Source organism: Podarcis bocagei, assembly GCF_964188305.1.
Source record: "Podarcis bocagei genome assembly, chromosome: 16".
NCBI classification, from domain to species: domain Eukaryota; kingdom Metazoa; phylum Chordata; class Lepidosauria; order Squamata; family Lacertidae; genus Podarcis; species Podarcis bocagei.
Window position 1 is genome coordinate 11,922,512 of NC_138142.1, and position 27,463 is coordinate 11,949,974.

The 27,463-nt window shown below is 43.9% G+C and overlaps 1 protein-coding gene and 1 long non-coding RNA gene across 4 annotated transcripts; one reads left to right on the plus strand and one right to left on the minus strand.

The window, feature by feature from the left end:
* The first annotated feature begins 1,508 nt into the window (after positions 1–1,508).
* On the plus strand, positions 1,509–26,599 carry CHFR (checkpoint with forkhead and ring finger domains). 3 transcript variants are annotated; one of them, XM_081174875.1, is made up of 18 exons: positions 1,509–1,665; positions 2,582–2,735; positions 4,809–4,908; positions 8,359–8,468; positions 9,619–9,678; positions 9,862–10,074; positions 10,622–10,837; positions 11,197–11,353; positions 13,105–13,259; positions 14,329–14,491; positions 15,341–15,483; positions 16,306–16,425; positions 17,297–17,380; positions 18,576–18,646; positions 18,811–18,898; positions 19,312–19,419; positions 20,295–20,367; positions 21,790–26,599. In XM_081174875.1, exons 2-18 carry the CDS (start codon positions 2,594–2,596, stop codon positions 21,830–21,832), a joined length of 2,046 nt encoding a protein of 681 aa, XP_081031001.1. In that variant the 5' UTR covers positions 1,509–1,665; positions 2,582–2,593; the 3' UTR covers positions 21,833–26,599. The 3 variants fall into 3 exon arrangements, with proteins under 3 accessions (XP_081031001.1, XP_081031003.1, XP_081031002.1); XM_081174877.1 differs by having other exon boundaries at positions 10,745–10,837; XM_081174876.1 differs by lacking the exon at positions 1,509–1,665 and adding an exon at positions 1,711–1,973.
* Positions 10,715–13,095, minus strand: LOC308576071. Its single transcript, XR_014003051.1, has 2 exons — positions 11,698–13,095; positions 10,715–10,813 (listed from the first exon to the last, which is right to left on the minus strand). It is a non-coding gene; the product is annotated as an uncharacterized lncRNA (long non-coding RNA).
* Positions 26,600–27,463: the final 864 nt, after the last annotated feature.

Consider the following 27,463-nt stretch of genomic DNA (forward strand, 5'->3'; position numbering starts at 1 on the left):
ATTTGTTTTAGTATTTTAAAATTGCCTTAGGTGCTATGACAGAACGGTGATACGTAACTGTGATAAATAACTGGAGGCTTTTTTCATTCTGTATGAGATATTCAGGTGTATATAGCACATAAGACAGTTACAGAGATTTACAGAGTTTCCAGAAGGATAGCTGTGTTACATCACAATCATAACCATAGCTACTCAGAAGCAAATCCTATTGAATTCAGTGGGGTTTACTCCCAGGTAGTAGGGCTAAGATTGCAGTATTATGGCACCTTAAATGAAGGGTGGGAAACCTCTGGCCCTCCAGATGTGGTTGGACTAGGGCTCTGTATATACTATACATTCAAAGCACATTCATAATACATTCTTTCCTTCAGAGAATTCTGGGCACTTTAGTTTACCCTGCAGAGTTACAATTGCCTTCAACCATTAATAAGGCAGCAACCAGAATTCTTTGAGGGAAGCAAGTGCTTTAAGATTATAGCGTCCACGCAGCCAGCATTGGCTATGCTGGCTGGGACTGGCTAGAGTGGAAGCTGGACCACTTCTGGACTGCCCAAAGCACTGGAGTCCATTTCTCCACATACCCGATAATCAGCTTTAGCAGTTATGATTAAATTGACAATTGCAGTGGGACATACTTGCATTGAACATTTTAATGAATTGTAATGCAGCAGTACAAAATTTGAAATTCCTTTGAAATTCCTTTACTCGAGGTCTTGACCTCTTTGTTGGTACAGAAACTAACCTGCTGTAGGAGGGTGAAATCTGCATTGATTGCTCTGCCCACCTTTGCCTCTGGCAGTTTTATGTGAATATATACTAAGCATAAATGTCACTAGTAAACATTAACTTATTAGCTTGCCAAATACAGAAATTGGCCCTAGTGTTTCTGCATATTGCAGTTTCCAACTTAAAAAAAAAAGTTTAAAGATACAAGATGCATCTTAATCATGACACTTGGAAGATTCCCCAGACCTATATTAGCAACCATGTACTCTTTCTGGCCCCCCAGTTGTGTTTAATTACCCAGTCATATGTCATATGTATATTGCATTGTTTTAGCAGATTTTAATTTACTTCTCAGATTCAATTGTTGCTGTTGTTTTTAATTGTTTGTATTAATAGTGTGTTTGTGTATTTCACAGCGGCCATCAATCCCACCCAATTATCTGTGGGGGGGTATAGCTGCAGCTTCTTTCTATTGGCAAAACCTCTATTTAAACCCTAAACTAGCCTTGTGTATCAATCCTACACAGAGGGATGCGTGTATGATTTATAGAAATATATAGAGATATAGATATAAATATAGATATAGATAATGAAACAGACTTTATGGGCCTTAAATAATAATAATAATAATAATAATAATAATAATAATAATAATAATAATAATAATAATAATAGGAGGCAAGGACTCTATGGTAAGCACAGCTAGCGACTCTCTAGCTGCCGCCCGTGCCATAGATAGCGCCGCCGCCCTCTTCCTTCCGGTCCCCTTTCTCCTTTCCTTTCTCCCGGCCTCCCCCGCACCCCTCTCTATGGTGACGCTCGAATCTAGACCGGCCAATGGCTGGCCAGAAGAGGCCTGGCGAGCTCCGCCCAGGGCCTGATCAGCTGAGGGCTGGCAATGTCTGTTGACAGCAGCAGCCTCAGCGGCAGGACTCGGGCGTAAGAGGCTGGTGGGGCTGGGGCTGCCGGGGGGGGGGGAGCTCAGCCTGTGGGGCTGGGGCAGGGGGTGGAAGGGGACAGGAAGGAGAGGGGGCTGAGTGGGGCTCTCTTCTCCCCATTGCTCTCCCTCCCGGGCTGGGCGGTGGGGGAGCGAAGGGAGGTGGGAATATGGGGCGCTGTGCAAGAGTTCCTCCAGTCTTGTAACCCCCCCCCGCCTTGTAAAGGCCCCCCTTCCCCTCACGGGCTCAGCTCTCCCCCCAGACCTCGCAGAGGCCTTCTGGAGGAGCCTGGATGCCAGCAAGGGGGAGGTATTTGGCACAGGCCCCTATTATTATTTCTTCTTCCTCTTCCCCGTTTTCCTCCCCACCCTTTTTTTTAAAAAAAGCTTTTCTCCCACACATACACACAACCCCCTCCCCCAATTTCTAAGCCTAAAGGGAGGTTGTTTTAAAAAGATACTTAGAAACGCAACAGAAGGCGGAGGAGTTGAGCAACTGAGGAAACTGAAGAGGAGGAAGAACCACCCACCGCCCAAAGGAGACGCTAGAGAGGAATTTACAGGGTTAAAGCTGAGATTCTAAACAGTTTTTTGGGGTGGGGGGTTAAGCCCCCATTGACTTTCTGCTCAGAAGGTGGGGAAGCAGGTGGGAGTGAAAATGCACCTCTACAGAGCTGCTCCCTCCCCTCCCCTAAAAAGAATTATTTTATCAGATTTTACTGCAAACCTACAACACGTGCTTCCTCAGGAGTTCGTTTCTTGTTTTGTCTCATTGTAACTTGCACGCTGCTTTTCTCCCAACCCCGCACCCCCCCCCCCCAGAAAAACAACTTAATTGCAAGAAGCTGCCAGTTGAAGCTAAAATGAAACTTCCCCCACCTGGCCGCTTAACTTTTCTTTCCGTCCCAAACTCTACAGATGTGAATCCAGATGGAGCACTCGGAAGTCAGAGGACAAATACAGCAGCAAAGGCAGCGGAAGCCTTGGGGAAAGCTGATCCGCTTGGGGGCTGAGGAAGCCGAGCCTCACCTCTTGTTGCTGAAGAAAGAGTTGACAATTGGGAGAAAAAAAGGTATGGTTCCAGAAATAGTCGTGCAGTGGATGTGTGGGCTATAAGATGGCAGAGAGGTATGCAGAAGCTGTCTGTTCAATCCCTTGTTTATAGTTTTCTACCCAGCCACAGGGAACCCACAGCTGAGGATTTTTGTGTCTCTGTGTTGGTATTCTCTTAGGGTGAGCTGAGAAGGCTTTTTTAGTTTCTTGTTAATAATCAGCAATCAACAAACTTACAGCTTTACTTTAAAGGGTCTGTTTTTATCTTGCTTCCTGTTTTGTACACTAAGCTGTTTTGCTTTTTGTTTTTGAAAATATGCTAGGACTCCATGTTTTACTATCTCAAGAATACTAATTTATGAGTCAAGGAACATGGGTAATACAATTTTTCTAAGTTGACATAATACTCAATTTTTCTTTGATTCACAGCTGCAATATTTGATTGCTTTTGCAAGACATCTACATTTCAGAACATTGTTTTCATTTCAATTTTTTTATATAAAAAGTTGAAAGATGCTTACCGTGCAATCTGATACACGTTGCTTTAGAAGTAGGCCCCATTAGACATAATCCCAGGTAATTGCGTAAAGAATTGCAGCCTAAGTAGTTGTTAGGCACATGTTGTACTAAACCCTCCAGCTTGTATGAGAGAATAGTAAATCATTATATGAACTTAATCTTTCCACATGTGCTCTTTCATTGATATAACTAATAAAGTCTTTCTCTGTAAGATGCTGTTAGGAAATGTTTAGGAAATGTTTCCTTTTTTTATAAGCTGCTTTCAATATATGTTAGAGAAGAAACAGACATGATATACAAATGCAAATACATGAAATACAAATATTCATGAATACAAATATTCATTCATGAATACAAATATAGAAACTATGATCATGTATTAAAAATAAAATCTAGAGTGTTAACTTGTGAACGCATCCAAATAACGTGTACGTTAAAGCACATGGCTCCCTCCCCCCCAAAAAAAATTGAATTGTAGTGTGGAAATTGTATTTTACCCCACCATAGCTACTTAACTTCCCAGCACCCTTAATAAAACTACAGTTCTTGGGATTCTTTGGGGGAAGCCATGTGCTTTAAATGTGTGGTGTGCATGTGACCTTTGCATGATGTATGTTCTTTGATGGGAAGATTGCTACCTTTCAGAGTCTGATTGATCACATATTTGCTTGGCATACGTCCTCAGACATGTAGTGGGACTTACCTCATGGTCAAAAGAGTGTTGTGGTACCTTGGAGCCTGAAACATTTATTATAGAATGAGCTCAGCAGTGACCAGTGAGGTGGCATGGGTGGGACTCCGTTGCTCTCCTGGCTTCTCAATAAAATGGTAAGCTGGCACTTACTGAGACGGAAAAGCATGGCACTGTGCATCGCAGCAGAAGCATTGGATTGGCTTTGCCACACAGCACTGAGCACTCCATGCCTTGACTCTCCCCTCTCAATAATCGCCAGTGGCCTGCTATGTTCAGGAAGTGGGAACCTCACCTGTGCTGCTTCACTTTCATGGACTAGCTCATGCCATAATAAATTTGCTAGCCTTTAACATGCCAGAAGACTTTTCATTGTTTTTGCTGCAACAGCCTTACACACTGCTATCCTTCTGGAAATTATTTCATGGTAAGTACTCTTATGATGACAGACTTAGATATGTAGGGCTGAAGGTTTTTTTGGGGGGGGGAATGGGGCAATGGGATGGGGGATGGGATGTAGTTAGACTACAGTTCCCGTCAGCCCATCCAGCATTGCCAATAAGCCATGTGGCTGGAGAAAGCTGTGATTGGCTATCCTGGAATTCTGGTGATACATGAAAAACTTGTCCTGGTTTTGAAAACGGATGTCACAGATTTGTGGAGGGTGGGCTATCAAATTATTATTGTCCGTGATAGCAAAATAGAAATTTCGTATGCAGAAACCGTATATCCCTGAGGAGCACAAAGTTGTCCCAATAAAAGGGGAGGGTCAGCCTTCTCATACCCTGTGTGTGAGCATCGCAGAAATTGTGATGGCCTCAGTAAGGCCGAATTCTTCCAGGAATATCTGCAAATCTAAAGACGCTCATTTTTGTCACAAAGGTTGCGACCTGTCCTTTCCTGGCAACAAACTGGTGTCTGGAGATCACTGTAAAATAAGGGTGGATGAAGAATCTGGTCAAGTATCACTGGAGGATACCAGGTCAGTTTCGCCTGAACCCTTTCTGCTTTCCCCGCCTGGTTCTGTTGAGTAAAATGTTCTGGTTAAGTGTTCACGCGGGAGTGCCTTGGCTGTCCTTATTTGACTACAAGGCAATATGTTGATATTTTCTGCATCCCGCTTCTCTCTTGGGACTTGTCTAGCTTGCACACTTAAAACCAGATTTTATTTTTTTTATCTGCTTTCCCCATGGAAACTCTAATTTTGTGAGGGTGGTGATTATTCCATCAACAAATCCTTAAAATTGTTAACTGAGGTTGCAGTTCCCAAGGTTCCTTGGATGGTAGATGACTCGATTGTTCCTTAGGTTGCCTCAAGCTTGAGACCCTGTGGTATTAATTCCCGCCCCTTTTGTGATGTCAGAGCTTTTAACTATTTCTAGTGTTCTGTTCCAATAGAAGGGATTTCCATAACTGCCCTGATGTTGATTTTGTGTGTGTGGGTGTGTGTGTCTCTCTGGTTGCATACACTTTCCTGTGTGCACGACTTGTGACATCGCCTCTCTTTGAAGTAATCTGTTCAACTATTTCGACATCATCTTGCAAAAATGAAAACAGGCCATAAGAGAGTAAGAAGTCTCACAGGCTTTTGTAGCTAGCAAGCTGCCAACATTATTACAGCCAAAGTACAATCTGTTTTGCTGGCAGGACAATAAAAGATTTGATGGAGAGCATTAGTAATTGGAACACTTACAGGTAGGGTGGCCCAGAAGAATTGGGTATGGAATAGTCACAGACACATGTGTAATCACTCGGATCTCGATCCAGCTGAAGCCCAGATTTACATGAATGGGCATGGGATCCAGGCTTTTCCCAGATCTGGTACACAGCCCCTACACTTATCTTTCCATCTTAAAGATCCATCAGTGCCCTTTAGAGCAAGGGTGGGAAACCTGTGACCCTCCCAATGTTGTTTGACCACAGCTCTGACCATTGGCCATGCCTTTCTGTTTGTTGCTAAATGATTAGCTTTCCAGCACTACTAAAACAGGGTTGGGCAGCCTAATTCAAGCTACTATCCCATACACGTTTGCTTGGGAGGAAGTTTCATTAAAGGAGCTGGCGTTTATCTCTGAACAAACATGCATAGGATCAAGCTGTAATGTTAAAAAAAAAAGCAAGAGAAATGTTTCCAAATTTAGCTGAGATACCTGTTCTATATTTCTCTTGCATCTTCCCTCACCAATTCTCTGTTTAGGAAGCAGCTTTAATTTGCATTTTTACTGCAGATAGTCAACAGTTTGCTAAATGCTTTCTGTAAAAAAAAAAAAGTGCTCGGATTATTTTGCACATGAAATGGGAGTCTCTTATGTTTGAGGGAAGGGGATACAATTTCTTTTAGAAGGCCCATAAAAGTAGCATTGGGAGCCTTATGCAAAAGCAATGCACCTTCTTGCAGTTTCCCAGTTTGGGGAAAAGGTTTCCTGCTTTCTGCATCAGAAAGGCTAGCAAACTGTTTTCCTCACTTGGCAACTCCCTCCCCCCACTTTTCCCTTAATCAGCAACTGTAAATGAACAGGGTCTCTCTTGTCTTGCAAAGTTGCTTACCCTTCTTCACACCCCAGTGAAAAATCCAGTTTGCATCTTGTTAAATTGTGCATTGAGTAAAAAGTGTGTTAACTCGGGTGTTTCCCAGTTCTTGGTATCAGACTCTCTGGGACCCCAGGGGGATGAGGCAAGCAGTTTTTTCTTTTCTTTTTTAGATCAAAACTCTGGAAGAGGAGGGAGCAGAGCAAGGGTGGGGGTTTTTGTTCGGTAATTATGTTATCCTCTTTAAAATGCCGTCCTATATTTCCCCCAGACTTTAATTTGGATTTACAGTTTCTATTTGTCAGGTTTCTTGCATAAATCTATATTAAATGGGGATGGATATAATACAGGATGGCATTTTGATGAGGAAGATAACATGTGGATGCTGTTGGGGGGCGAAATTTTATTCGTGAGGTTCCCTCTGTCTCCCCCTTGCTGTTTAGGGGCAGCTCTTCTTACCCAATTCTAGCACTTTCCCTTCAGTATCTTGTAAAGACAGGCTTTGTCCACCTGATGGCAGCAACGGCCGTTTGTGTTTCTTAAATAGGCTTTATCATCCAGACTTTGATATTAATCACTGTGTGCAAGAGCTGCTGCTGTTCTGAGGACGACGTCCTACCCTTCTTCCCCAAAGAGCCTGGGCGATAGAACGTTACAATTTAAACTAAGATTAAAACATTTAAAAGCAATTTAATAATTAAAAACATCTAAATCATGTAAAACTGCTGCTCTTGCAGTTTAATAATTGTCCAGGCTGCCAGGAACAGTTATTTTTCAACCATCAAAATACCTGGGTGAATAGGAATGTTATAAAATTCCCGCCAAAAGTTAATTGTGACCTGTCAAGTAAAAAAATAAAATAGTAATCATATTAGTTGACTACAGCTAGGGTGACCAGTTTAGGCATAGCTAAATAAGAGGAGACACATTGTTAAAAAAAAAAGGGACTAAAGAGGACACAGATTTACATATGCTGACTTATACTGTGTAGGTGCCAAATTAGAAACAATCACAGTAGTTTATTTTTTAAATTTTATTTATGCTTTTCAGGTTTATACATTTCAATAATTTTACAATCATTTTCAAAACTTGACTTCCTTCCCCCTCTTTCTGCAGTTCCTTAAATTTATTTTTAGTATCTTCTACATATCCAAATTAACTTAATTTGTTCATTTATTCATTTTCTTTAAATATATATTCTTATGAAAGTGCAGGTTATTACAATAATCCTGCCAATGTTCTTATCTATTTACAATTTATTTGTAAATATTCAATAAACCATTTCCATTCTTTTATAAAAAGTTTATCTTGATTTCTTATTTTTCCGGTAAGTTTTGCCATTTTTGCATATTCCATAAGTTTTTGTATCCATTCTTCCTTGCTTCTTTTCATTTTTGGGCGAGTAACATTCTTGCTGCTGTAGTAGCATACATGAATAAGTTTCTGTACAGTTTAGATAGTTCTGTCCCTATAATATTTTTTTACAAACGCTATTTTAAGCATCCTTTTCAATTCGTTATATATCATTTCCCAGAATATGATATAACAATCGCAGTAGTTTAAATAAAGTACATCTTGCCATAGTGGGGAGGACTGTGACCAGGTGAGCTCTGTGTCTGCTCCGTCCTCTGTCTGAATGCTAGCTGTGATGAAGCTGGTTTAAATGAGATTCCTCAGAAGGTGGTGGGCTCTTCCCCACTGGAGGTATTTAAGCAGAGGCTTGGATAACCATCTGGGAAGTTGTCATTGCAAGATTCCTGCAATGAGCAGCAGGGTTGGACTACATGACCCTCAGAGTTACTTTCAGGTTTCTGGTTAGCCACTTATGTAGACCTCCTCCCTCTTGCCCACCCCACTCCTAATCCCTTGTTACTCACCAGAAGGCCTTGTTTGTATTTTATAGTACTAATGGAACGGTTATTAACAAACAGAAGGTGGTGAAGAAGCAGACTTACCCGTTACAGACTGGAGATGTGATCTATGTTATTTACAGGAAAAATGAGCCAGAAAACAGTAAGGGAATTTTGCTGCTGCTTCTTTTTTTAATGGGCTTCTTTGGCGCAGGGGCTGATGGGTGGGAGATCTCTGGGTTAGAGCAAGAAGGGGGAACCTGTGCCGACACCACCCTCTGACGTTGCCAGCTTACAATTCCCGGCACCCCTGACCATTGCCCCTGCTGGCTGGGGCTGATGGGAGTTGGAGTCCAACATAATCTGGAGGGCCAAGAGTTCCTCACCCCTGGGTTAGTGTGTGTGCGCATGTGCGCAGAAACGAAGGGAAAAAAACATTTGGCATTTCTCCAAGTGAAGCTTATATGGGATACACTCTTGTCCCGGGCCAAAATCCTAGCCATTAAAGAAAGCTGTGGGCCACATGGCCAAAAACGTGAGGGTTGTCTTGCCATCCTCACCATAACCATGTGAGGTAGATGAGGGAGTGTGTGTGTGTGTGTGTAAAAATGGCCTAAGGTCATGGAGTGAGCTTCATGGCTGAGCAGGGATTTGCACCTGGGCCTACCCACTCTTATGCCAGTGCTCTCACCACTAGAACACACTGGCTTTTGTTAGATTCCAGCACTAACAATAAGTGAAGCACAGAGCTGCTGCAATGGCGCTGGTTGGGAGGAAGCAGGGAAACTGGGGTAGCAGACTGCCTCCTGCCTCAGAAATGGTGCACTCTGGAAATGGAAGGAGGAGGAGGAGGGAGGTGTCAGGGAGGCGTCTGAACCTCCCCAGGCAGTTGTCTTTAGGGAGACCCATCTTTGTTTGAAAAATTCAGGACAGGAAAAAAGGAAGCACTTCTTCATACAACCTGTAATTAAACTAGGGAACTCTCACAGGAAGTAGTGATGGCCACCCACTTTGATGGCTTTAAATGGTGCATTACACACATTTGTGGAGGATAAAGCTCTCGGTGGCTACTACCCATGATGATTATGTTCTACCTTAGCTGCCGGACACAGTTTGCCTTTGAATGCCAGTTGCTGGCAATCGCAAGCGGCAAGAGAGCTATAACACTCAAGTCCTTTTTGTGGGCTCCCCATAGGCATCTGGTTTAAGAACAGGATGCTGGACTAGATGGGCCATTGGCCTTTTCCAGGTAGCTCAGCTTATCTTCTTACCTGTTGGGAACCATTGGCCTTACTGATGTTCTCTCTCTTCAGATGTTGCATATCTTTATGAATCCTTGAATCCAAAACAGGACCCAGCTAATGAGCCAGTAGGTAAGTAAAAGCGATTAGATCAAGGCCAGCGGAGGCAGGGGAGAAGGAGCAGTGAAGATTAGCTGCATCCCTTTTAAAGCTGCCGGGCTCTGCAGAATCCCGTTAACAGGGATTTCTCTAAGCCTCTCGAGCTGTTGAGGCAGCACCAGAGAACGTTCCCCCTTGCTCCCTTCCCCTCTGCAGAAGCCACTGTCAAAAGCATGTGCCATATGACCAAAGATACCTCAAGTACCAGACAAAGCGAAGATGGGACCTCAGCGGCATTGCCACCGTCGGCTAACCAGGCTAGCTATGACGAACCACAGCCATCCACTTCCACGTCGAACCTCTTTAATGCTGCTTCTACCTCTCTCACTGAGGCCATATCCACAGAACAGGATAATCCTTCAACATCTGGTAAAGTCTCAATTCGCTTGGCCCCATGTGTCTAATGATCATTTCACGTAGGCCTTCCTGCTGAAGCCTAAGCTGTTTAAAAATTGGGGGTGGAAATCCAGAATAGTCTTTGGAGAAGTGCCATTTTTCAGGTTTTCTGTATACCCCAAGACCAGGGGTTGGCAACTTGCAGCCCACGGGGCAGTTTAACTGGCCCACGAGCTGCCCCTGAACCGAGCCGCGAGTCCCCGCCCGCTGCGCTAAACTGGTGCGGTGTGGCGGCGGAAATCGCGTCTGCGCACGCACAGGCGGTCCAACCCACAGAGAGATCTGCACGGGACTTGACTGGCCCAGGCAGGTAAAACCTTGCCAACCCCTGCCCAAGACCAAGCAAGTACATCTTTTATAATAGGGGGTGGTTCTACCCCTCTATATTGGCCAAACGAGAAATACCGTAGCTGCCATTGTTTGCCTTGTGTATAGGAACGCTTTGCATTCAATCAGTCAGCAACGCTTTCTGCTGATGTGCTGCACTTCCCTTTCTTTCTTTTTCTTCTTTTGGGGGCAGGGTCGCAACCGTACGCCTTTATTCCTGCACCTTCCCAGCCTGGCTTAGAACCATGTGATCCAGAAGCATCACTTAAACACAAACAGCCAAATGTAAATACTGAAACTTCTGACACTTCTTCAGGGGATAAAGAGAAAACCGTGTCGGCTATGCCCAAGTTGAAAAGCAGGGATGAAGAGGAAGCCCTGGAGCCTGCCAGGAAGAAAATAAAAGCAGGTTAATAAATAACGGTTACTTCCTTTTTTTAAGAGGTCTGTGGTCCAAGATCTGGCTGGTTTCCCATCCTAGTAACTTTGGGCACTCCTTACTGTCCCTTACTTCCCCACAACTTGCCATGCAATTTATCTTCCCTTCCCTGAAACCCCTTCCTGGTGTAACTTCTGCAATCCAGCTGAAAGGTGCCACTGTTTCCCCAGCCTAGCCTGGGAAGATACCCTTCAGGGCACGGAGAAGCTCCGCGCCTTCAAAATGGGCAGGGAAGGATTGGGCAGCATCTTGTTTGTTGAGCAACAATGTCTTGGGTTCCACTGTGTGTGCCAGCACAGTGATGTGTGTTCCCCTCCCGCCGCTTGCAGGTGGCGATGCCAGCACGTATCTCCAGGTGATTCCTCCAAACGTATGTGCAATTAAAACGGGGACCGAAGACACAAAGTCACCAAATGTGAAGCCAGACAAAATGGAAGAAACACTCACCTGTATCATCTGCCAAGAGTTGCTGCATGACTGTGTCAGGTAAGGGGGGGGGCGGGTGTCTGTGGGCCAGACCAGAAGTAATGGCAGTAGGCCAATGTCTCTGAATCAGTTCACCGCTGAGTTCCTGTGTAGAGTATGCGTGTGGCAGGGGATTGAAAACTCATTAGGGGCAGGTGAGAAGGGGAAGTGGTGGGGAACTTCCCCCCCCTGCGCACACTTGCTCCCCCCCCCGAGCTATTTTTCTCACAATGAGAAAATGTTTGGTGGTGGGAGAGTGAGCGCTGAGAAGCACGCACAGGCAATCACAATGGAACTTGGTGTACTCCGGGATGGATTGAGTTCTCTTGCTTCCAATCACCATGGTCCGCAGCTATGTTACCTACCCTTTAAGAGCATGGAGTCCAATATTTGGTGGGTTAGTTCAATTCGTTGTGTGAGATTCATCCCCATCCCCCTTACACACACGTTGCTGTTCAGCTCTTGTTACCCCTTTAGGGTTGTCAGGTCACGTTGCTGTGCCGACTGTAGAATTCACAGTGGACAGAACTCACTTTGCTGGGGGGTCTAGATCTAGCAGTTGTTTGTCCCCTTGGGCTTCCTTCCTACCAATAACACACCCCTTTGTTCTTGATTCTGGGCCCTGTCTCTTGTTTTGCCCCAGCCCCTACTTTGTGCTTGGCTCCTCCCTTCTTTTAACTCCGTGATGCCAACATCCAGTTGTTGCCTTGAGTTCCTCCTCTTCCCACATCCCCTTTCCTTTCACAGCCCAGTCTTCTGAGCAGCCTCCCTAGCTCTCCTCTCTTCTCTTCCTGCTCTCCTGCTCCTGAAAGTGCAGCCCCTCTTGGCTCCTTCAGAACACCTTCTCCACATCCATCCCTTGTTGCATCAGTTCTGCAAGCCAATGAGCATTCTGAGCCACTGTACCCGCTCAGCCAACCATATTCCATGGTTCTGCTGCCCTGAGAGCAATTCAGCAGAGCTGTCTGTTTCAGCACCAAACATAAGGTTGAGGATGGGGAGAGAGACGCCTCCAGCAGCAGAGCGCAGAGATGCAAGACTGAGTAGGATCCATCTCCTCTAACCCATGCACATCATACATTTAAAGCAGTCTTATGTCTTATTAGTCACGGGGAATTCTTGGAACTGAGGTTTGTTACAGGTGCTCTGTGAAGGCAGCAGCTTTGACAAACTACAATTCCCAGGATTCTTTGAGGGAAACCGTGGCTGTTAAAGTGGCACGGGGTGCTTTAAATGTGTGGTGTGGATGTGGCCAAAGCTGTCGCTGATTTCAGGACTGATTCCTTTTCCATAAGTGTTCAAACGCATTTGGAGCCGACATAAAAGCCCAGAACCTTTGCTGCCATTTGATTATGTGGATAAAAGCCATGGGGTAATGTTATGCATTTTGAAGAAGGTCATGCGAACACAGATTAAAAATGCAGCACTGCGAAATTGGTGAACACACAGCCAGCAGGAGTATAAACACAGCCTGAGATGCGGCATTTCTGATCCTGCAGACAATGGTTTGGTGTGCTGGGAAGAAGCCTTGCATTTGCACACTTACTCTTTCCCTTTCCTCCTGCCTGCACATTACCAGCTTAATGAATCATTTTCTAGTTTTGGTCAAACCACAGTTTGATGACTTGAGGGAACTCTGGAGCCGGGTTACAAAGTAAGAGGCTTGTTCCTAAGCCCTACAAACCATGGTTTGCACAGAATGAGAAACATCACATTTGATTGTGGGCACATCCTCCTCCTCTCCATATCAAGGTTTCCCCTGTTCTCTCCAGCTTGCAGCCCTGCATGCACACTTTCTGTGCCGCGTGTTACTCAGGATGGATGGAACGCTCCTCTCTCTGTCCAACTTGCCGCTGTCCGGTGGAACGTATCTGTAAAAACCATATTTTGAACAATTTGGTGGAAGCTTACCTCATCCAGCACCCAGGCAAGTGGAAAACTGTCTTCAGATATTTGTTGTTGATGCTGATGATAGATTTATGTGGCTTTTTAGAGAGAGGGGCAGGGGGACAAGTCCCTGCCCAAAGGAGCTCGCAATCTAAAAATTGGTCACACCAGAGACCACAGTTGGAGGTGGAGGCAAACACTATAGTGCTGCAATCAAGTGCAGGCTAACAAGATGAGCTGCATTCATTCTGAAATAGTGAGTCGACTCCACTTACACACAGTGAATTTATTCAGTCATTTGGTAGTTGAGGGTACCAAACACATCAAGGGGCTTACAAGAACACATTTGGCTAGCCCCACCCCCAGACACTGACGTGCATGCAAACCATACCCCTCAGCCAATACAATTGGCATCAATCTGTGCGCATGTGGATGTATTCAAATAGGGCTCCCTTCACTAGAAATTGCATCTCCATGAATCGAGCCCTTCCCCAAGTGCACAGGCACACATGGGTGAGCCTGTTGCAATTGGTGTGTTGGCTAGATGGGTGTGTGGATTGGTGGTGGAATGTGAATCAAAAGCTGGAATGCAGGGCCAGCCAGGTGCGTTCTCCGAAACCCCTTCCATGCATTCAGTACCCGCCCATACCAAATGACTGAACAGGGCTTGCACATGCCTGTGCCTCTGTTCCTATGTAAGGGGCAGGTGGTGTAGTGGTTAAGAGTGGTAGTCTCGTAATCTGGGGAACCGGGTTGGCGTCTCTGCTCCTCCAAATGCAGCTGCTGGGTGACCTTGGGCTGGTCACACTTCTCTGAAGTCTCTCAGCCCTACTCACCTCACAGAGGAAGGGGGAGGAAGGGAAAGGAGATTGTTAGCCACTTTGAGACTCATTCGGGTAGTGATAAAGCGTGATATCAAATCCAAACTCCTCCTCTTCTTCCGTGCATTTGAACTGAAAGCCACTTTAAGAGCCAGCATAGAGGACCTCCTGGATTCCTTGAAAGTTCTGTGGCTCTGAAATGATCATGGATGCATTTTTGAATGGGAGCCTGTGTAGCTTAGGACCAGCTCCTGGTCAAAAGGCTAGTCGACTTTCCTCTGTTTGTAGATAAGTGTCGCAATGAAGAAGATGTGCGAAGCATGGATGCCCGGAACAAAATCACTCAAGACATGCTTCAGCCAAAGGTGCGGAGGTCCTTTTCGGATGAAGAAGGAAGTTCTGAAGATCTGCTGGAGCTGTCTGACGTCGATAGCGAATCCTCTGATATTAGGTGAGCGTGGTTGTGGCAATAGGATTGATTTTGTGGGACTTGCAGCCTTGCTACCAGGACGACATTTTGAATCTGGCCTTTGAGATGCTTCTCAGGCCATGGTGACTCCTTCAGTGCCTTTGCTTGCCTATAATTTGCCCTTGAATTGTGATATCGATTGTTTGCCTTGACAGAGGAAACTGTGTGCGCGCGCGCACACAAGTTTTTTTTATTGTAGCGTGGTTGGACTGTACTAAGGTAAGAATTGCATCGTTGGCCTGCTGGTTTTGGGGAAGCTTACACGGTGGACATGAAGGTAGTATTCTTCTCTCACTACTGTTGCCCATAACGGATGTTCAGGGGCATGTTGGCTTCTCATCCTGGACATTATATCATAGAATTGTAGAGTTGGAAGGGACCACAAGGGTCATCTAGTACAACCCTCTGCAACGCAGGAATCTTCTGCCCAACATGACCCTTGAAGGAGGCCAGTGATGTAAAAAAATCCTCTCTTTGGGCTTGTTGCTGCTGCAGGAGCTACTCAGTCTTCTGCTCTTGAAAGGGTCCACAAAAACCATGAAAGAAATCTCTCTCACACGCCCACATCTTACCTGTGTGCTGCCTATTAAAGAGTGCCAGGATTACCTGATGTTTTCATCCCAGTTAGACAGTCAGGGCCATGCCCCTCTTAAACTTGAGCCTCTTATGATCTTTTGCTGTCTTCATGCCCTGCTTGAGTTTCTCAGAAGCCACGGTTGCAAACAAGATGTGGGAATTCCTGGACCAGTCCAATGGGGGCTCTTGAATCTGATTGAATTCACTTTGGCTTTCACACGAGTTCCAATAACCTACCTGCACCTGTCTTTTCAGTCAGCCATACATTGTGTGCCGACAGTGTCCGGGGTACCGTCGGCAACCCGTTACGGCCATTGCCTCCCCGGGCCAGGAAGGAGAAACGGAAGCCCGGCAGCCCTTGGGGGATGCACCATCTACCTCTGCCAACTTTCCAACAGGTCAGTGTGGTGAAAGAATGCAGTCAGTGGGTGGCAACGCGAGGCCTTTGTGCTGTGTCTTGCCTGGCAAGTTCTTTGCTCCCACTCCCCAATAGGTTTCCTCTTCCTTCCTTCCCCATTATTACCCCATTGTGATGGGGCAACACTATCAATGGGCTCTCTCCCCAGGCCAGATAGGATGTAATCGCCTGTTGACTTGTTCCCCATGGAAAAGTGTATATAGCCGGAGTTTCATGTTTGAGCATCTTGGCATTCTTTGCTGAGGGTGTTATATTGATTTTTCATAGGTCTACCTTTCAAGCACACAGCTGGATCAGTCTACAGGGAAGGGCCATGACTCGGTCCCAGGTTCAGTCCCCAGCATCTCTAGAACCAACTGGGAGGGATTCCTCCCAATCCTGGGTTGCTGCTGGGACTCAGCATAGACAGTACTGAGCTAGATGGACTAATGAATTTATATTAATTGATAATTATATATTAGTAACTTTATATTACCCTAACTTTGTATTTTTGTAATATTTTGTTTAAGCTGACTGTTTTTGCTTCAGCTTTTTGTACATGGCTTAGAGATATTTTTAAAATATTAAGCGAGATAGAAATTAAACAATCACAATCAAATAACCTGCAACAGGTGGGGCTTTCATGCCAGTTGCACAGAGCTGTCGGTTGATGCAGAAAGGGTTCGCTAAAAGTCTGACTTACCCTGGATTGGTTGGCCCCTGGTCCTGATCCTGACCATTGAGATTCTATGAAGCTCACTGTCCATGCCCTGTTTTTATTCCAACTCTTTCCGTGTCTCCCTGTTGTTTTCTCCCAACCTAGCTGTCCAGGAATATGTGTGTCCTTCTCAAGGAAGCCACGTGATATGCACTTGCTGTTTCCAGCCGATGCCGGACCGCAGAGCAGAGCGTGAACAGAATCCGCATATCGCCCCCCAGCAATGTGAGCTAGTAGTCGGTTGCCTACTCTGTTAGGCATTTTTGCTGTTTGTTCCAAACTGCTGTCTTTTGGATGATTTTGCCATGGAGGCGTGAGGGCAGAGTTAAGCTAGCAAAGGGTTGGGAAGTATTCTGTTTTTTTAAAAAGTATTAATGGCGATGTGTATGTTTGCAACAGGACAGTCTATATCAGGCATCCCCAACCTGCAGCCCTCCAGATGTTTTGGCCTACAACTCCCATGATCCTTAACAGGACCAGTGGTCAGGGATGATGGGAATTGTAGTCTAAAACATCTGGAGGGCTTAAGGTTGGGGATGCCTGGTCTCTATGTTTAAATAGATATCACCACCCAATTCCTTCTCCTTGCATGGCAGTGCATGAATTCCTTTGGGATTCAAATAGTGGGTGGCTGCTACTTGTGGATAAATTTATGTAAAGGAAGCTGGGGGACTGTTCAGTATGAAGAACTGAAGAGGGAATGTAAGCCGTTCCTTTTTCACCAGTGGGGTGAGTGCAGTTTCGCCTTTTCTTCCCGCTGTAGGAAGAGCACTGCAGAGCACCACTTCCCCATCCTTAAGGGAGTTACTCCTCCCTTTGTTTCTGGTCCTCTGACTCCCCTCTTTCCACTTCCAATTATTCTACTTGGCTGATCAGGAAGTGATGTCACTTTGGGGAGGTACTACCCATATGCTCACCCCCCAACTTCCTATAAGTAGTGGTTGACTGGCTGAGTGAGAGTGAAGATACTCATTGCATGCAACAGATATAATGGGAGTGTGTTCATTGATAGCTAATAGGGAATTTGGGGTCCTTTACTACTTGATATTCTGGATGGCTGGTACCACAACATGTTCTCTGCTCTCTGTGTTCACAGGCACCATCTGTCTCCAACCCTTCTGTCACTTGTACTGGGGTTGCACTCGAGTGGCATGTTTTGGTTGCTTGGCACCATTCTGTGGTAGGTTGGATCACTGTCTTTTTTTCTTTTTTCTTTTTTGCTGTTGGCAGAATTGCTTTTGATGGAATTTTCTCAAAAACTCTTGAGGAATTTGGGACCACTGACCATTAGAAGCTGAGACAATTTGGCTCTCAGCAACATTAGCAAACACATGAAATTTCTCTTAAGCTGTTTGATACATACCTTGGTAAATCAACCGTAATCAACCGTAAAGTGTTTTCTCACAACCCAAGTTGGCCTTGGCATATTCTAAAACACAGTCCTGGTTGAGACTGTAATATTTTACTAAACTCACCCTACGGAGAGAAGCCTCTGTCCCCCTGTGGAGGTTCCTGGTTCAGACAAATTGTGCAGGAAGAGGTGGCTTACCATAGACAGTGATGCCTTTCTCCAGGTGGGAAAGAGCACTGCAAGTGAGAGAGTTGGAAGGAGGCATTCCCATAGCGTACACTAATAATTATTCTTGGAACGGCAACTTCTGCAGGCAGGTGGAGGCTTCTGGTCTCTGGGAAATCGAGACCCATTAAAAGGCTTCCTGAACAAAGCTAAATTGTGCTCCACAGAAGACCCTGAGCAGGGTAGATTCAAGACTTAGGGTGTAGAGAACCATGAATCAGATACACGATGGCTTCCATTTGTAATGTTCCAATTTCTGTTCATGCATTCTAAGCTCTGTCTGACTATGCTGCAATGCACAGTCTCTAATGTGGACTCCAGTGGCATCCTCTTTGAGAACCTAAGAATAGTCCTGCTGCATCAGGCCAATGGTCTGTCTGGTCCATCTTGTTCTCAATGTGGCCATCCCAATGCCTATGGGAAGCCCGAAAGCAGGACGTGAGCACAACAGCACTCTCCCACTTGTGACTCCCAGCAACTGGCATTCAGAGGCTTCCTGCTTCCAGTTGTGGAGGGAGACCATAGCCATTGTGGCTAGCAGCAGTTGACAGACACTTTTTAGCCCTAGGTTGTTGAGCATGTTACCTTCTGCAGGAGGGGATTCCCATGCATCCAGCTTCCAGCCCTTGACATGGAAACTAATACTTCTGACTTCAATGAAGCCAATATTCCAGTTCTGTGAGCTTGAAATCATGACCTCTAGGCATTGAAGGTCATCCTTGTGGTGAGAAAAGAGAAGACGCCTCTTGGGTATTTCAGAGCAAAGATAATTTCCCCTCTCTTTTTAATTTCCTTACAGAAATAAATCTTGGTGACAAGTGTTTAGATGGCGTCCTTAATGGCAATAACTATGAATCGGATATTCTAAAGGTATATTCAGTTTTAAAGTATATTAGTTGAGAGAATATAGCTGCTTAAACCGAGTTTGCAGAATACATTTTTACTACTTTCCATGGGGTGGGGGGGTGGGGTGGGTCAAGTTTTTAAGTTCATCTCTTTTACATGCTGCTGACTACCCTTTTCTCTCATCTGAGGATTACCTGGCATCCAGGGGTTTAACATGGAAAAATATGTTAAACGAAAGTCTCCTAGCTCTTCAAAGAGGAGTTTTTATTTTACCAGGTAAGCCCCATCTTTTCTCTCTGACTTGAGCTTTCCAGAGGCATATCTTCTGCGTTGTGCACTTTCAGGGAAGCAAATTACACTTCCCCATTTGTATCAACCCAACCTTGATCCTATTCTCTTCAGAAACCCTGCTCCACAACGATCCACCAGGTGAAGTAACTGTGGTTAACCTGCCAGAAGAGAAGGCCTTTTCAGTGGTGGCACTCTGGTTATGGGATAGCCTTCCCAAAAATGTTGGCCTGACACCATCTTTGTGGTCCTTTCACCACCTTTCAGTTCATCAAGGCCTTTCGGATAACTTACAGCAAGCATATGTACTCTTGACGAATTGTTGCCTGTGTGGAGTATTTCATGAAATGGCTTTTTTGGCCCCTGACTATCTGCAACTCTGATTCCCCTCTGCCCTCCAGATTACCGCATTACTGGAGAAACTGTTCTCTGTTACTGTTGTGGCCTCCGCAGCTTCCGAGAGCTTGCTTATCAGTACAGGCAGAATATTCCTGTTGCTGAATTGCCAGGTATGGAAAAACTGTCATTGTTATTCATTCACTCATTCATTCATTTATTCCCCACCCATTCATTTATTCCCCACCTTTTTTCCTTGGTTTATAACAAAGGCCAACAAACAACACTAGAAATAAATCGGTTTTAAATAAATTTGGAAGCATTGGTTACATAATTCTATCTATATTTCCTGAGCGATTTAGTAGCCAGTCAGTCAGTGTTTTGGGTTGGCAATTAGCTGTGTCTCACCTACATAAAGTTGCTACTGTTCTGAAGTTGGGAAGGGCAGGTAGAGGCAGCAATACTCTGAGCAGCTTTAGATGGCTGAGGACTGCCCGTCCCTAACCCATGTTCACAACTTTTCCCCTCGCATATGTGAGCTGGAAAGTATGTCATTTGTTCTCGTTTTGGAGAGAATCTTTAAATCTTATACCAAAGGGCAAAAGAGACCTACAGTAATTCTCTCCCATTATTTCTCTTCCACAATACAAATGTTTTGGAGGACTATTCATTTTGTTCTGCATTGAGACTATATTTATGGTGTGTGTTAAAATTCCAGGACAAGACTATCCCATGTGCATATGCATCAGTAACAGCTTAGCATGCACTATGCTAGCATTAAGTTTCAATATTTTAAAATATTGCATGTTGCTGTTTCTATTATATCTTCTTAAATTTCAAAAAATTCCACCTATACATGTTGTTGTTTGGTTTGGTTCCCCAACTGATAATCTACTTACATAGCTTTGCACTTGCTACCAAATAATTGTCCGCACCTTATTTTAGAACAACAATGATTGACTGATTCGCCCACCCACCCACCCTCAAATTTCTCTGCTTTTAATTAACGTCAATTGTACATCAAGTGTGTTGGTGTTTTTTGTTACAGTGGCTGTCACGTCACGCCCTGATTGCTATTGGGGGCGCAATTGCCGGACTCAGGTCAAAGCTCACCATGCAATGTGAGTTGCCCCCGCCCCTACCCTCACCCCCTCGATACTTTTCTATAGGAACTTAAATCTGTGTGCATTTCAGGGTCAGGGTAATGGTTCCGCCAGAAAAAAACACATGCATAACTTTTTCTATACTTCTGACGAGAGATCATTTTCCTCCATGATGCTAACTGTTACTCCAGCACTGGAATTATATGCTCTGTGCACCTAAGCCCAGTCAGCACTCTGGCAGCTGCATTCTGGACCAACAGAAGTTTTAGAGTACTCTTCAAAGGCAGCCCTGTGTAGGTATTAGATATTGGTTGCAAGAATAGCACTAAACCCTGTTGCATGAATGAAACTAGTGTCTCCTTGGGCTTGCGTGCCTGCTATCCTGTCTTCCAGTGCAGAGATACAAAAAGGTGATAGAAAGTTCCTGCCTTAGATTAACCACAGCTTATCATGTCACTGAACTAACTGTTCAGTGTGGTTAGTTTTAAATGTGATTAGCGGAAACAAGCCAACTTTGAATTAAAGGTAAAGGTAAAGGACCCCTGATAGTTAGGTCCAGTAGTGAACGACTCTGGGGTTGCGGCGCTCATCTCGCTTTACTGGCCGAAGGAGCCAAAGTATGTCTTCGGACAGTTTTTCTGGATCATGGGGCCTGCATGACTAAGCCACTTCTGGCGAAACCAGAGCAGCGCACAGAAACGCAGTTTACCTTCCTGCCGGAGTGGTACCTATTTATCTACTTGCACTTTGACGTGCTTTCGAACTGCTAGGTTGGCAGGAGCTGGGACCAAGCAATGGGAGCTCACCCCGTTGCGGGGATTCGAACCACCGACCTTCTGATTGGCAAGCCCAAGAGGCTCAGTGGTTTAACTAATCATAGTTAACATTAACCACAATTTGCCTAAGTTTGGACTACAGAGCAAACTACAGGTAAACTCATTCACATAGCACAATGCTATGGTTTAGTGCTGCATTCAAACCAGTGCATTATTTCAAAACAGCTAATAATTTGAATATAGGATGTTTTAATATTAATTTATCAACAACAAAAACTTCCCATCTAATGTGGGAAGGAAACTTCACAGTGCTAGCTCACTTTGAACATTATAATAACATGAGCTGCCCAGAAATCTGCCCAGGGGCTATAAACAGTTTCAACAGTTCACATGTGGGGTGGGGATGATAGTGTTTTTCTTTAAATTTGACATTAACCACCCTAAAAATGCTAGCCTTCACTTAAAACAAAAGGTGGTGGATAGCACTCAAGATTATAAAATGTTGAGATAGCTGTGATTTGTTCGTTGATAACTCAAAAACTCTCACACACACCCCAAAGAAGAAGCAGCTCAACAACTTTGCCAAAAAAACCATATCAACTGTTGTTTGCTTGTTTTCTATTGTGTTTTTTAAAATTTTAACTCAAGTATTTTGTTGTTCCAGGAAATTCAATCACATCTGTGAACAAACACGATTCAAAAACTGAAGATGTTTTTTGAGGCATTTAACTGGCCTGAATACTCGCAGCCTGTAAGAAAGGAGGGGGAAATTAAATCTGCAATACTGACCGTACAGTTATTGTTTCATTGTTCCCTCATAGCAGGGAGTTGGTTACTCTTTTTACATCAGATGCTCTGGTGTATATTTTTGATTTGTAAAACGTTTTTCACAGTTTATTAGCAGGTCAGTGTCTTTTTTTCCTTTCCTTTCCCTTCAATAGACAGTGTGGAACAAGCAGTTCATTCATGATTAGTCTGCCCCTGCTTCATCATGTTTTTGACTTAATGACATCATCATTGGACTGAAGGATTCTAATGGCATTGAATAAAGTAGGGGGAGTCTACACTGTGTGGCAGTAATTGCGCTGTTGAAATATATTGAGAGCTATTGTTTGTGGGGTGAAGTAGGGCTACAGGGTGGGTGCAAAAAGTTGCTAGGCAAGTGATAAGCTCCTTCTTGGAAAAATAGATGGGCAGCAGTAGTTATCCGCTCCACCCAAGTGGTACAGTGGAGGACAGTTGGGGCTGTGTCTACATGGTCTTGCTAAGGGGATTGGTTGCATGGCCCTTGAATCAACATGGCTGTCAAAAAAGATCACAGCTGGATTTGGCCTGGCCCATCCAGTTGTCAGGGGCAACTTGTGATATCCTGCCCTTTCCTGCAACATTTGCTCCTGAGTCCTGCAATGCCCAATCAGTGCAGCTGAAATGTACCCTTTTTATTTGTGGTGGTGATGAGATAAATGGGAGCAATCTCTTTTTATTTTCGGTCAGGTCTCTTGCTTTCCTGGAATCCCTGGGGCTCTGCTCCCTTCTCCTCCCCTTAGATACGTTTGCTTTTTGGTCTTGGGACCAGAACGATAGCAAGACAGTCCACCTTCTTGTTTTGCTATCCGTTGGACTTTTGAGATCAAAATAATAGTAATCCTGGACCTCGTTTTACGAAGTGAATGTGTTCATGCAAGTCTTTCTTTTCTTTTTTAACAGCCATTGGGAGAGAAGTGGAGGTAATATTTTAGAGCAACCCCACCAATTGTTGACATTTGCTGTCCCCTACTTACAGCTCAGTTACACTGGAGACTTGTTATTCCTTTCCTAGACCATAAAGGTGGTCTCTAGATAGTTGTACGGAATGGGCACAATCCAAGCAAGGTCAATAACTTTTAGTTGCTGGTGCTGTCAGTAGAACTTAATTTTTATTTTATTTTGATTGGACCTCCCCTTATTCTTATATTTCCTGTGTTCTTTTCATTACACATAGAGGAAAGTTGTTTTTGTCTCCGCTTATATGATAGGCATGGTGGTAGAATCGCGCATCTTATTCTAAGCATTTTTAAGCTCTCCTTTTGACTTTAGAATTACACACAAAGCAGTACAAATAATAGGAATTGCCTTTGAAATCAGGAATTGCCTTTGAAATTATCTGTGCATGAATACATTTCTACTTTGCAAATTATCCTGCAGATTGTAACAGTTGGATCAAGGCAGCCTTGAGCAGGGTAGGATGTAGAAATAAGTTGCTTCCTCAGCCCCCCCTCCTTTTCTGGAATTATGTTGCTAAATTAGCAATGCCGCTGTACAGCAATACACTAGATGATGCTTTGCATTGTACATTTTCACAATGTAAGTTTGCTTTTTAAAAACATCAATGTGCTGGTAGATTTAATAATGCCAAGAGCACAGTCTTCCTTTTTGTAATAATGGGGCATGGTGCAACACATTAACTTCCCATACCCTAAAACAGTAATGTGGGAACTCACCCAAAGAGAAAGCCAACAGGCTAATCCAGGATGTTTGCCTACCCGAGTGTCCTTTAAGGGTGGGTATTACAAAAGGATTTGTCACTTTTAAGTATGTAAAAATGTCGTTCTTTCACTCCTGGCTTTAAAAACGTAGAGCTTCCAAAGTGTTATGGTTTACTAACCACATCCAAACCATTTGTAAGAGAAACTTATTCCCCACCCCACCCTAAAACGCCAACCTAACATAACGAGCGCCTGCTCACTTGTAGCCATAGGAAAATTTTAAGTGGAGTGCCCTTAAACCTTGATGCAGTCAATTGACTGGATGCTCTAGACTGCATCCTAAACATGGCTTAGTAGATTTAAATCTGGGTTCATGATCTGGGAACCCTGTCCACACATCCTGTTAGTGGTGCAGGAGCCATTTCCCTGTACAGTCAAACCTTGGTTCTTGAGCGCCTTGGAACTCGGACGTTTTGGCGCCCGAACGCCAAAAACCCGGAAGTGAGTGTTCCGGTTTTCGAAAGCTATACGTCTGACACGGCTTCCGATTGAGTGCAGGAAATTTCGAACAGTTTTGGGAGTCGAACGGATTAAGTACGAGAACCAAGGTACAACTGTATCCACTTCCCTGACTTGAAGACGCAGGAGAGTAGGGTGGGAAGAACACATGCTATGTCTATCCACTGCAGTTTGGCCTGTGACACTATTTTAGGTCCTTTCCACCTTTCCTACATATCTCCAGTCCAACATGGGAAACTGCTACGGGGAAGTGGTTTCTATGTTACCAGTAAGTTTGAAACAGATTCCCAAGCCCAGCCTGATGTCAAGTTGTATTCTTAGAATATATGGTGCTTTCATTTCCTGAAATAATGTTAACCGTGTCCTGGCATTGGAAAGACCAAAAGGCAATACTGCACAATGTAAAATACGTTACCTTTTGGGAAATCAGAATTACTGCTGGATTTCATTCCGAAAGAAAAGGGTGAAGACATACACAGGACAGAAGAATGTTTTTAGTTGATTACTGCTGTTGTCTTAACTCAAACTCTCACTTAAAGAACTGTTGCTGGTGTGCTGGACCACAAATCTGGCAACTATCGTCAACAGAGAGCAAGAAGCAGCTTACTGCCATGGAAATAGCATGGTGTTTGAGAAGCGAAATAACAGCTTTTTCTTCATGCATACATTTAAATTTAGAGCAGTCCTTGCTTAAACAGGCTTCCCAACCCATCTGACTTAAAACTTACCCAGGAAAACGATAGACAAATATGCAATATTATAAATTATGTAATAGTACCCAATTACATGTCTGCATATCTGTATTGTACTTGGTAGAGTAGAAGTCAGTCCAGAGCATAAGGACAAGTTTGTTACAATCAGGATAATCCATTTGGGTAATGCTGTTCCAAGCATGTATCATTTCAGTTTGCAATGATGACTTCCATGTATGAATGCTTCTCCCACAATCACAAATATTAGCATGTCAGAAGTAGGGGTTAACTTTTTCTTCTTTATAAAGAGATTTTTTTAATTTATTTTTTTGTGGGAGAATACTCAAACATGCAGTCAGGATACTAAAAGTGGAATTATCTTCTGGTTTTAGGTCATCTAGCAGTTTGCACTTAAAACTCTTCTGTGGTAACAGGATTCACTTAAACTGCAGCCTATAACTTGCCAAGTTGCAAGCTCACAATCAGTGGGGTAGTTACTAACATTTAGCAATGTGAGTATATGATATTAGGGATGAAGAGGGTGAGTGAAGTGTCTATCTTGAACTTGCATCTGTAAAGCTTTTGCAGGAAGAATGGGTGGATCTGGCTTTAAGATGCCTGCTTAGTACCTACAAAATACAAAATAGTATGGAATGGCCTATTTTTAAGGGGAAAGCTGGTCTGGAATAATCCTTGAAGTTGACAAATGGAAAATGTGCATTTAGTTTCAGTTCTGACACTTGAGTTCTGTTGTGTGCGTGTGTTTAAAGCTTTGGAAAAAAATAGCTTAAAAGTCTGCAGTTACGGAATCCTCTAAGGCTGAGCATTTCCAGCTGCTTGGTCTCTGTTTCAGCTCAGCATGTGCATGAGAGCACATTTTTTGCATATGTGAAAAAAGGGAGCCCCTTGCACATCTGTCTCCAGGACATGCTTTGCATTCCCTGTTGCTTCTTCCTGTATTCAGAATTGGCTTCCAGCAAAGAATTTCTTTTGATTGCTGGATGGGTTGAAAATTATGGGCTCCCCACTCCCCTGAAAAAATGGTGCTTTAGGTGCTTTATACTTGACTTGTAATGGTTCACATTAGGAACGTATATTCCTGCTCTGGGCACATCAATACCATGTTATGAGTAAAAAGAAATGAAGCAATCGGCTGTGCTGCACATCAGAGGGCTGTGAATTTGATGCCACCACACTCCTCACACACACATATATACACACTAAATCTACTTTTTCTATGCATTAGGCGATTGAAGTATTGCAATGGAATGAAAAGGGTTTTTTGTGCGTACGCTGTATCTTTTTTAAAAGAATGAAAATAATTAATATTGCCAATGTTGGTGGGGCTGAATTGACCTTTAATATTTAATATACTCTTTTAAGGGTTGAAGAGCACCTATGTTCATGGGTATTACATACTCTTACATGTTTTAGTCCTTTTTAAAAAAAACAAAAGCAAAAAAAAAAAGCAAATTGTATGGTTTGGCCAGGTGATATTTTTTAGTTAATGTGTTAACTTCTAAAAGTTTACTTGATGTTTAAAAACTGTAAATGGTTTGGCATATTTTAACCTCTCTGAAGTACAGGCTTCACCTCCCTTCTGTAAGAGAGAGACAAAACACTGGGAGTTGGGGATTAGTCTGTTCTTAGGATAGATGTGGAAAACAGGGAGGATTGTGTATTGCTAAATAAGGCCTAGTCTCCTTCTCTGGGATATTCTTCAGTAAAGAAGGTGGGCAAATAGTTCTTCCAACTTTTTTGTGGCAATGTCAAGGATTAAAAAGTTTACTCATGAAAACTGCTTCTATTTTCTTTTTCTTTGTTGAGTTTCTATTTTGGCTTGGTTCCCTCCTTTCTTTTGCCATTAAAGCTCAAATTTTGGACTACTTCATGTGATATTGAACTGTGTATGAAGACATCTAATTTCCTATATATATATATATATATATTATACACACTTACACACATACTGTTATGGCAGGGAGAGGAGTGCGGACAAGGGCTTCTGTGGTGGTGTACATTTTTTAAATGCGGTTACATTCCATTTTTTTTCCTCCAGGGAGGTGTAGCTGGTTCTCCCCCCCCCCCTCATTTAATCCCTGCAGCAGCCATGTGAGGTAGATTAGGCTGAGAGGCAATGACTCGTGAGCATCTAGGCTGTGTGTCAGTTCGTCTCCCAGGTCCTAGTCCAACATTCTAACCACGATTCCACACAGGCATGTATAACCACCTGGCCTCAGATGTAAAATGTTTTTAATAATAATAATAATGGAATGATACTGTGACTGGTCCTGATTTCTGCTTTCCCCATGATCTGTGGGTGATCATTTTTTGAGGCCGTCTGTTGTGTGACTCTGGACTTCAGCTCCAAGGTCTAGCCCAAGCTGAGTTACTGGCTGCTGCAGCAGTTTTGCAGGAAAGGGCCAATATCATAGTATCTAAAGGGACCCAACGGTCATCTAGTCCAACCCCCTGCAATGGAGGAATTTCAGCTAAAGCATCCATGACAGATGGCCATTTAACCTCTGCTTAAAAACCTCCAAGGAAGGGGAGTCCACAACTTCCCAAGGGAGACTGTTCCACTGTCAAACAGCTTTTACTGTCGGAGAGTTTTTCTGTGTGCTTAGTCAGAATCGCCTTTCTTGCAACTTGAAGCCATTGG

Coding starts and splice junctions, on each gene's coding strand:
- CHFR (XM_081174875.1), top strand. CDS start 2,594: ATGGAGCACTCGGAAGTCAGAGGACAAATACAGCAGCAAAGGCAGCGG. Junction 15,484..16,305: donor CTCTGCCAACTTTCCAACAG/GTCAGTGTGGTG, acceptor CTCCCAACCTAG/CTGTCCAGGAATATGTGTGT. Junction 20,368..21,789: donor GTCAAAGCTCACCATGCAAT/GTGAGTTGCCCC, acceptor TTGTTGTTCCAG/GAAATTCAATCACATCTGTG.